Source organism: Larimichthys crocea, chromosome VII (assembly GCF_000972845.2).
Source record: "Larimichthys crocea isolate SSNF chromosome VII, L_crocea_2.0, whole genome shotgun sequence".
In the NCBI taxonomy this organism is placed as follows: domain Eukaryota; kingdom Metazoa; phylum Chordata; class Actinopteri; family Sciaenidae; genus Larimichthys; species Larimichthys crocea.
In genome coordinates, this window is record NC_040017.1 from 15,406,376 (window position 1) to 15,417,245 (window position 10,870).

The window sequence follows — 10,870 nt, forward strand, 5'->3', positions numbered from 1 at the left end:
GTGATCCTTTGTCTCTAATAATTCAACATGTCGCCTTTTGTTTTGTTTGAAAGGTCTTTAGGCAAGCAGCGTATTGGTCAGCTTGATGGCGTTGATGATGGCTCAGAAAGTGATACCAGCATCTGCACCACCAGCACCACAACCACTACAGCCACCTCCTCTTCCACCCCACACAAGAGCACTCCTAAGAGAAGGGGCAGAGAAAGGCACAGCGAGAAACCCGACTCCCATGACTCGAGCAAGGAGGCTGACAACAGCGGTGGAGCAGTGAGCGGCAACACGCGCGAAGGCCGAAAGAACCAGAAAGAAAACTGCCTTCCTTTAGGAGGCGGGGTCAAGTCCCAGCCGCAGAGTCAGGGTCAGGATCCGCTCGAGGCCCAACTGTCCCTCAGCACAGACCTGCTCAAATCAGACTCCGACAACAACAACAGTGATGATTGTGGTAACATTTTGCCATCGGACATCATGGAGTTTGTCCTCAACACACCTTCCATGTCAATGCAGGCCCTGGGTCAGCAGTCTGAGTCGTCCTCCTCAGAGCTGCTTCTGGATGAGGGCTATGTGGATGTCAACCGGCGCAAAGATATTCTGTTTGATGACTTTTCCCAGCAGATGCCCAGTGCAGAGAGTGGAGGTGTAGTGGAGAGTAGTGTGAATAGCTCCATATCCGTAGAGGAGCCATATCTTCCGCTGGAGTTGCCTTCCGACCTTTCTGTTCTGACCACACGGAGCCCTACTGTCAGCACCAGCCAGAACCACACTGCTGGGAGTCTCATCTCCGATACCTCAGACCGCTCCATGCTGGGCTTGACCACTGACACAGAAACAATAAGTGGAGAAAAGAGTGGGGACAAGAAAAGAGCAGGGCCGGGTGTGTCTCCATCGGAGAATCAGCACGATGCTACAGCTTTGGGAAATAGGGACACTCAGGTCACAGAAGGTCACATGACTCCAGAGCAGTTTATTCCCAGCCCTGCCATCGGCCAGGTGGTTGAACCTCCAGGTAACCAGGATGTTCCCAGGAGTTCTGGTACTCCCGGTTTGCCGAGTTCTCCATCCCTGCCTCAGAAGTACCTCCCAGCATCAGCCGCAGCTGCAGGCAGCCCTAGTCCAGTTCCTGGCCCAGGACCATCCCAGGCTCAGGTTTCCAGCCCAGCAGTCATCAAACCAGGCCCTGACAAGCTCATCGTGGTCAGTCCGCAGTTCCATCCTCTCTACGTTCTTCAGCCTGTCCCTAATGGTGTCACCCAAAAGATTAGTGCCACAGGAGTGATGGACACTAGCTCTCAACCAGTGCTGAGCTCTATGACACTTACCCCAGGGTTAAATACTGGTTTATCCACAGCCCAGTCAATATTTCCTGCTGGGGGAAAAGTCCTGGGCACCATGTCTCACCCTTCCCAGATTCACACTTTTACAGGAGCCACACAGACAGGCTTCCAGACGGGAATCCCCAGCACCACCTCAGGGATTCTCATTGGGTTGCATGACCAGCCACAGATTCTGGTCTCAGAGGCCGGTCGACATCACGAGTTAGGTCACAGTGTTGCCATAGTCTCCAGTCCTTCCTCGCTCACTTCTTCCCCGACTGTTCTCGCTTCTGCTCACGGCAAAAAGAGGCCGATCTCTCGTCTGCCAAGAAAAAGCAAAAAGTTGGCCCGCTCCCGTAGCCAGCCTACTCTGGCCCCGTCTGAAGTGGGCCCTCCCAACATGACCCTCATCAACCTGTCTTCACCTCAGATTACTGCTAGTATCCCCGGCCAACCTGGGGGCCTGGTTGAGTTAAGCACCCTCTCCACGTCTCAGCGCAAGGTCCCAAATATTATCAAGAGACCAAAACCAGGAGGGGTTATGTACTTGGATCCAACCACTATCCTTCAGCAGAGAATTCCTGGTCCTGCCCAACCTGGTATGTTAGGTCACGATTCCTCAACTCACCTCCTACCTTGCACCGTCTCTGGTCTCAGCTCGAGCCAGTCAGTGTTGAATGTTGTGTCTGTGCCCTCTAGAGGAGCTACTGGCCTTCTTGCACCAGGGTCAGTCTCCCTCTCCACTCCTGTCCTCAGCTCTACTGAGATCACAGGGCCAATAAGCAACCTCCTGTTTAAAGCAGGTCCACATGGCTTGGGCCTATCAGATCAGCCAATGGTCCTTCAAGCACCAGGAGGACCTCCTCTGATGTCACAGCTCAGCTCCTCTGTGCAGACGTCTATAGCTAGCAGCATCTGCGTCCTGCCCTCCCAACAGACTATCAGCATGACTGTCAACCAGCAAGGAGAGACAGAAGGTGGTAATGTCCACTTACAGCATCAGTCTCAGTCTGTTAACAGAGCCCAGACTGTGGACTCCTGTCCAAACACCACTGTTACTTTAGCCGCTGGCCCAGCCAACCCTCTAAGTCCTGCCAAGGGACGTGTTGGAGTGTTCACTCAAGCCTCTGCACACTCTCAGAGCAGTAGAACAACTCCCATTTCCAGATCATTAGAACAGAGGCCGCCTAACTCCACCACAGCAGTCGCACTTTTAGGAGCAGAGAAAGGCAAACAGAAAACAAAGAGGAGCAGACAGAGTACAGACTTAACCAGCGTGAAGAAGCTCAAGGCCTCTCAGGCGGAGGAACATCAAATCAACCCTGCAGGAAGACAGTGAGAATATTTTGATATTGATATTGTGTTTTCACTTTATTCCTTTTTGCATGAATACATGGAAGTAATCATCAAATACCTTCTAAAGCGAGTTATGCATAATGAATTTGACATTGAAAATAATGAGAACAAGTTTTGTTTTTTATCAAAGTTAAATTTGTTTCTCTTTCCTCTGCTATTATATTAACGTAATCTTAAATACAGTTTGCTTCAAATACAGAAAATATATTTTTTCTCACCTTGCCCCTTTCTTATCTTCTTTGCAAGCAGTTCCAGAGAGCTGAGCTCCCCTGAACCCATGGACACAGGCAAGCCCACAGACAAGGGAACCAACAAGAGGTATGGAGTCATCCATGCTAGGTGCCCATTTCCACACTGACCACATGAACGAGTTCTAATGCCTGCCTCAAATCTTTTCCAGTGTGCTCGGGAAGAAGAAGGCATCTGAAGGTCCTGTTTTACCGGGTAAAGTTGTGGGAAAAGACAAACAGTCTGCAGCTGGGGCAGCAGGATCTCTTGCTGTGACTTCACCACCTGACCAGGATGGCAACAGCAGGGATACAGGCTTGGATAGCAAACCCAAGAAGGGCATCATCTTTGAAATCTGCAGTGAGGACGGCTTCCACATCCGCTGTGAGAGTATCGAAGGTGAGAGAATGCAAACACGTGGTTTGTGGGCTTGTTGTACATGCAGTCACAAAGAAACAACGTCCTCTTTGTGTGTGTAGACTACATTTTAACATATCATTGCTGTAAATAAAAAAATTAACCAGATTTTTCTGACTGCATCCGGCGTTCTTTGATAACATGTTACATAAAAGGTTACTTGCACTACTTTTCAACTATATACTACACATCCATTCATATAAAGGTGATGAAAATGAATTAAAGGTGTAGTTTGTAAGATTTTAGGTGGCTCTATTGGTTTGTACAACAGCCCAGAATGTCTAAACTGGCTTTAGGCTTTTTACATTTGTCACCAGTTTTACAGCTACTGTAGTTTCTACTTCATGCTGGGAAGGGGAGAGTGAGGCGAAGGGGATTCAGTTGATCGCAATCTGCAGCCTCAGCACTAGATGCCACTAAGTCCTACACACTGGTCGTTAAAGTGCTGCTGGTGTGCGTGTGTGAAGTATTGAACTGTCCTGTCCTTACTGCCTGTCCCATTACAGAGGCTTGGAAATCGCTGACCGATAAGGTGCAGGAAGCTCGCTCCAACGCACGACTCAAAGAGCTCTCTTTTGAAGGTGAGACATAATTCTGAACAGATGATGGTGTTGCTATTTAGAACGCGTTTCATCGTTTCCACTGATACGTATCTGGACCTTTTTTGAATGGAAAATGCAAACGATTCACAGTTGATGTGTTTCTTTGCTCCTCTCAGGTGTGAATGGATTGAGGATGCTGGGAGTCGTCCACGAGGCTGTGGTCTTCCTGCTGGAGCAGCTTTACGGCTCCAGGCACTGCCGGAGCTACCGTTTCCGCTTCCACAAACCAGAGGAAACCGATGAACCCCCCATCAACCCCCACGGATCGGCTCGTGCAGAGATCAACCACAGGTTAGGAAGCAATCTGTACATATACATACACGTATAGTGTAGTGACAGTGGGCTGCAGGGTCTGGATGCAGGGAGAGCAGACAGGTATACCAGAGCCTAATGCAGCAAGCAGACACATGATAAATGTCTGTATCTCAAGGATAACACATGAACATATTGTGACCAAAGATCAGCAGTTGCAGACAACCAAATAGAAACTACTTCTATCACCACACTTATTTTTATCGTACATACTGTTAATAAACAATGCAGGAAATACGATTGTTTGGGTAATGATTCATCAGACAATAGTTAGACGGATAACCAAGACATTTCTTTCAGACTTTAATTCTCCCAATTAGAAAATTGTTCTTAATCGACGTTGTGAATATACCTGTTCTGATCTTGTGTGTTTGTGTTTCTGACTGCTGTCTGCTCCACCTGTTCCCCTTCCAGGAGGTCTGTATTTGACATGTTCAACTTCTTGGCTTCAAAACACCGCCAGCCTCCCGAGTACAGGCCGCAAGAAGACGATGATGACGAAGGGCAGTTCAGGACTGCCAGGTCAGTTACAGCGCACAAAAAAAACTCTCCCACCTGTGGATCAATAAAGGCATGATGTTATCTTATCTTATTGTTATTGAGAAAAGGTCAGCATTTCTTATTTTATACTGTTGTTGCAGGCGTGCCTCCATGGAGCTACCGCTGGCTGTGAGATTCAAACAGCTCAAGGCCACCTCCAAGGAGACTGTTGGAGTCTACAGGTTAGATCGGCACTGCTTTAACTGTTAATCATTTATGAATCATTTAGGTTACGGTGAGATGAGCCATTGGACCAGTCGCTGTCTGTTGATTGTTGTGGTCGCCCTGGCATCAAATGAAATCTTTTGTACACTTTCAGCTCAACAACTTAAAGAAAAGTCTGAACAGACTTGATGCGAAGACGAGAGTTTAAAAAACGTATCCTTCTGCAGGTCTCCCATTCATGGCCGAGGTCTGTTCTGCAAGAAAACCATTGATGCCGCGGAGATGGTCATTGAATACTCTGGAAATGTCATTCGGTCTGTGCTCACCGACAAACGGGAGAAATATTATGATGGAAAGGTAAGATCTTGGGAAAGAATTTTGAGTTTAAATTTTTATTATATCAACTCAAAAACTGATGCATTAATCATGCAACCGCTGTCCTTTCTGTCCTCAAAGGGGGTTGGCTGCTACATGTTTCGCATCGATGACTACGAGGTGGTAGACGCCACCGTGCATGGCAACGCTGCCCGCTTTATCAACCACTCCTGCGAGCCAAACTGCTACTCTCGGGTCATCACCGTGGACAGCCAGAAGCACATCGTCATCTTTGCCTCTCGGCGTATCTACTGTGGAGAGGAGCTCACCTACGATTACAAGTTCCCTATTGAGGATGCCAGCAACAAGCTGCCCTGCAACTGCGGCGCCAAGAAGTGTCGCAAGTTCCTCAACTGATATCTAAACATTTTAAAGAGGACTGCAAGTCTGTTGAGCAGCGGTGCCACAATGTCCTGAAGACGCCTCCCCCTGCCAGGGGTTTGTCGTGGCTTTAAGCTTATTTTCTGGGTCTGGTCCACGTAGGATCACAGCTGCCAACAGGGCACGAGCTCTGTCAGGGTTTCTGCTGCTGGTGTTGGCAGAACACGGCAGCAAGACAGCGGTCGTGGGTCGTACTGTATATACAAGAAGGCCATTTTGGAGGAGGGGCCATTTGTAGAAATTCCAACATATTGTGCCTCCTTTTGTCTCATTTACATTTGGCACGGGAAGTTTCACCTTCAGAGGTGAGTTAAGAAACGGTTAGCGCCTTCACAAACATTGCAATATTAACTTTCATTTACATTTGGATGATAAAGTTACCCCCTTCATAAGTTTTTTTACATTGGCCCATCCTCCTTAATTTTCTTAATATGTTATGGTCCACTAATGCTGAGATGTGAACATAGAAGAGAAAAAAAAAAAATCAAAGAACTTGGTTCCATTTTACACCAAAGTGCAATTTGTTGAAGGGACTTGAAAGAGTAATTTCAGTAAGAAAGAAAAATTCTGAACCACGTTTGAATTTCTTTCTTCTTCTTTTTTATCTCAGTGTCAGCTGTTATTGATGCATATCTCCCTGTCTGAATGTGCCCTGATGCCTTCAGAGTCGTCGTGATTTTAGTGGAACCTTCCCCTAATCAGGCTTTTTTTTAAAAATAAAAAATAAATAAATAAAAAAGAAGCTTGTAACCCTGTAAATAAGAGCTGCTGTGTTACAGCAGCCTGATACGAGCTGTCCAGGTGGAAACACTAGGGGGAGCAGTGGCCACAGAGAGAGAGAGAGAGAGAAAAGAGACAAGGGGGGTAGAAATGTAAATTTGTTATAAAAAACAAAACTGGCCATTCGTGTAAAAGGATGATATCTGGGGATGTTGCCATCCGTTGTACTTAAATTGACTTTTAGTCTTGACAGCTTGGTAGCTGTGCAGACGTGTTATCGATGGGATTAAGCCTCTGGCCTGAGAGAGTGAGGCAGCTAGAGATTCTGGTGGACTGACAGCCGAGGGACTGGAGAAACCCTACTGATGTGCTTTAGTAGACATATTTATAATTGATTTTTTTTTTTTTTTTTTTTTTTTGAGGGGAAGCTGTGATCCAGCAAAAACAGCCATGGATCTCACAGAAACATACAGATGTATCGCAAGTTTGTGCATGCTGTTGTTGTTCTAAAAAAAACTTTTGGTAATAATTATATATAAGCTCAGACTTTTGAATCACGTTCCAAATTACAGCAGCAGAGAGAAACCAAACCTCACGCCCTTGAATTGACTTTTCACACAGCTTGTTTTCTTCTTGGCCTGTTGTTATAACCATTACTATGAAAAAATGTTTTTTTTGTTTTTGTTTTTTTTGTATTAAGTCTTTTAAAGCCTTGTCTGTTATCTGTCTTTTTATTATGGACAGGGAAATATCATGCTTGCTTTTAAAAAACAAATGTAAATAATGTATATTTTTCTACAAAAAAAGACTTAAAAAGCACTCACTAGTGAATAGCACTTAATGATGGTATTTATATTTTTAAAAAATCGTATTTATTTTATTGCCATTTTTGTAGGAAATAGAGGTTTACAAACACTAATGCTTGGTCTCTTTTTTGTGTATTCCGCTGCCTTTTCAAAGTTGTTTTGTTGTAATTTTTGTCTTTTTTTTTTGTAGCCTGAATGTTTTCTTTGATTCCAAAGACTGACACTGGTCTGTGGCTTGGTCCCCTTGTTTTTTTTTTTAGTTCAGTCCACCAGTAGCTCTTTTATCTATCCTGGGCCATTTGGTCAGAGCTGACAGGTTTTTTTTTCGTTGTTCCAGTTTAAGCTGGCAGTATGGCAGTCATGTGAACTATTATTATGCACTTGAGAGAGCTCAGATTGTTCGATCCATAGCAGATATCTCCTCTCTCCAGCCTTATTGTCTCCACACCACATCACACCGAGAATCAAATCCACTCGCAGGTCGTATCGACAATTGGCACGCGTAGGTAAAACCCAACAACGGTCCCGTCAGTTTAAACTGTTTAGTCCCCTCTGCGAACTTGGTCTATAATAAAGAGGTGCCTTTATTTTAATGCTCCAAACAGCATTCATCATGAGTCAACCTGTTTAAACTTCATCCTGGTGACCGCTCATCAGCGCTCACCATCATTTGGAAATCCCTTTTTTTTTTCTTGCACTCAGTCTTCTCGTGGTTTGCCTTAGTTGTAAACGAGCATGCCTCTTCTCTCTTACAAGCCTTCATGTCCTGGACCGAATATTTAATTAGACTTTTTTTTTTTGTCCCTTTTTGAATAATAATTTAGCGTTGTCCGACGTTCATGCTGACTTCATTATCACCTAAAGGCCGTTAGCAGTTATTCCCACACTGTTCCTTGTTGTTGTGAACTGAAAAAAAAAAAAAACATGACCCACAACATGGTTTGCACTTTAGTTGTGACACAGGCGCTCAAATGACAGGAAAAACTCTTTTCTCCAGACAGACAATGCAACTCCAATGCTGAAACCACAAGCACACATAGTCACTGGGGATACTTTTGAGTTTGTACATCAGGCCCCTGATACAAAAACTTGAGTTTGCTCGACTTGGATTGGTCTTGATGACTCCTGAAAGTGGCGTTTGAGGCTCTAGCAAAGTGCACTTGACTCTTTTTTTCTGCAACAAAGTGAAGGCAGGGACCACACCAGCAGCCTTTTCCTTCCTGAAGGTGCAGCATGTACACACCATCGGCTTTGCTTTTCCATTTAGTGCCCCAAGATCTTGTCTTGAGGCAACCCCCCTCACTCCCCCTCCCTTAACCCTGACTGACAGGCCGGCCTTGTGGTTGTACTGCTGCACCTACATTGGGGCTCGCTGGGTTCTGCTGCTAAGGTCAACAATGAATGTATATTCCTCCTCCACATCTTCAGACTTGTGACGATGTGAGCAACATTTGTTTTCAGTTCTCGTGTCAACAACCCTGGTTAGATATGGAAGACGTGTAGATATGACCTCAAACTGGCCGACGGTTTCTGCACTGGGAATAACACTGAAGTGTGAACACGCGGTTGGCATTTCTGTCTGTAGGACAACTGGTTCTTACTGGATTAGCTCAACACTTCACGCTAGCGTCGGTGATAACACATTTACTGATGCCAAGGGCTCTGTCTGCGACTCTCACTTCTCCAGATCCACTTCTAAATTTTCAGGGTCAGAGGGTTCAGTGAACAATAACTCCTTTTATCCCACTGTTTAACAGCATATATACACAAGAAGGAAATGTTCTCTGTTGTTTCTTTGGACTTCATTTTACCACGCCACACCAGTGGCCCTTCTCCGTCATTATCTGTAATTATAGTATAAATACATAACAATATACGGAAACATGCATAGTAATTTCTTGTACTTTAGTATCTATACAATATATGGAATGGACAGACAAACTTAGTTACAGTAGCAAAACAGCAGATTTATAATGGTTAATAGCAATGTTTCAATGTACTCTATAATGGTTTTGTGTTACAGTACTATCAGATGAAACTAATGTGCATCATTCTTTTGTATATTGATATCCAGTACCAATTTTGCTGTGCCTGTGAGTGTTCCTTCGTCAGCATGGAGCACTGCAGTTTTTCTTTTTCTGGTTTTCTTTCTGGAAAGGAACGGTTTTTATGTGATGAGAAATGTAACTGTATTAATGTGGTTGTGAACTTCTTGAGGTCAGCCATTTTTTGTTTTTTTTGTTTAGTTTCTTTTCCCCCCTGGTTGTTGTAGTGAATGTTTTATTTTCCGTTTTTTTTTTCTTTGTACAGGGACTTTTTTTAGACAGCTTACTTGATGTGGTATAAATTAAGAATTTGGTTTGTGGAGACAGACCAGGAGTTTTAAAGATCCCACCAAAATGGCATTTTATTTTATTTTTTTTTTTGTTTGTTTTTTCTTTTATTGCTTTCGTTTTGGAAACCTCATTTCTCCATGACCACCTCTCGCTCTCCTCCGAAGCTTTGGTTGTACTTATCATGTACTGTTTGTATAGAAAGTCATAATGCTGAGATAATGCTGATGTTGAAAACATTTAATTTATTTATTTTGTGCAACATCCACCCTGAATTGTTCTTTGACAAGTCAAGGTTTGGGAGAGGTCGGACGAGTACGTAACATGTATTTGTAATTTTTCTAATTGTTTCTTGTGTATAGAAGTTATCAGCCTATGATGGGATGTGGTGTCACAGAGGGAGTGGACGGTGGGACGTGCATAAAAGAGGGATCATGGATCATGAACAGGCTCGTTTCTTATGCCTTGAATATACCTTTGTCTTATCAATATTCCTCCCGCTCTCTGTAATAACGGTATCCACAAGTTCAACAGTCACATTTTCTCCCGTTTTAACAGTGTTCTTTCAATACACATCAATGAAAATGAAGGAAAACCACCACAGTGAAAATGAACCACAAACTACTTGGTTGAATGTATAATTAGGAAACAAAGTTGTACATAAGTGTAAAAAGAAAAGTTTCTAATCATGTTTATTTTCTATGCACTTTTTTATTTAAGTGATAGTTTAAATAATAAACATGTCTCCTTTACTCTTTCTTGTCTCTTGCCTTGTTCACTGATTGATCGAGCAGCTGCTTAACATATAAAAAATACACTTATTTTAAAGGAACATACTCCGGTTGTCATCTCTCTCTTCTCTCTTTCATTCAAACACAGGAACCATGGAGCTCTAAGACATGGAGCTATGGAGAGACGGTTCCCCCACCCAGAGTCTCAACTCCCGGGTTCTATCCAACCTTGCCGATACCGGTCAACCTCCATCCACCAACGACCATGTTCTCTCCTCCCTCCGATCTTCATCCCTTCATCTCTCATCCCTTCCTACCATTCATACCTTCGACCCTAATACCTTCGACCTTCGCTGCTTCATACCATCAACCCTCGTGGCTTTATACCTTTGACCCTCACCGCTTCATACCTCCAATCTTCCATCCCTTCCTGCCTTCGTACCTCTGACCCTTCATCCCTTCATACCTTCATACTTTCAACCCTCAGCGCTTCAGTCCTCTGACCCTTCATCCCTCATCTCCTTTTTCTTTCCTACAAGTCATCATCTCGGCGCATCCTTTCCATCACTCGCAATAAACCTGTCTAAACTTCAA

The 10,870-nt window shown here is 44.3% G+C and overlaps 1 protein-coding gene across 7 annotated transcripts in view; it reads left to right on the top strand.

Moving 5' to 3' along the window:
• The window catches only part of kmt2a (lysine (K)-specific methyltransferase 2A), a 41,856-nt gene extending 30,986 nt beyond the window's left edge, over nucleotides 1–10,870 (top strand). For 6 of the 7 annotated variants that reach the window (XM_019264118.2, XM_019264116.2, XM_027280932.1 and 3 more), the window contains exons 26-34: nucleotides 54–2,645; nucleotides 2,913–2,984; nucleotides 3,067–3,293; nucleotides 3,818–3,892; nucleotides 4,030–4,204; nucleotides 4,640–4,747; nucleotides 4,867–4,947; nucleotides 5,158–5,287; nucleotides 5,387–10,870. In XM_019264118.2, the coding sequence (XP_019119663.1) occupies nucleotides 54–2,645; nucleotides 2,913–2,984; nucleotides 3,067–3,293; nucleotides 3,818–3,892; nucleotides 4,030–4,204; nucleotides 4,640–4,747; nucleotides 4,867–4,947; nucleotides 5,158–5,287; nucleotides 5,387–5,662 (3,736 nt within the window). In that variant the 3' untranslated portion in view covers nucleotides 5,663–10,870. The remainder of the gene's footprint in view (nucleotides 1–53; nucleotides 2,646–2,912; nucleotides 2,985–3,066; nucleotides 3,294–3,817; nucleotides 3,893–4,029; nucleotides 4,205–4,639; nucleotides 4,748–4,866; nucleotides 4,948–5,157; nucleotides 5,288–5,386) is intronic. The other variant, XM_019264115.2, reaches the window with a different exon arrangement.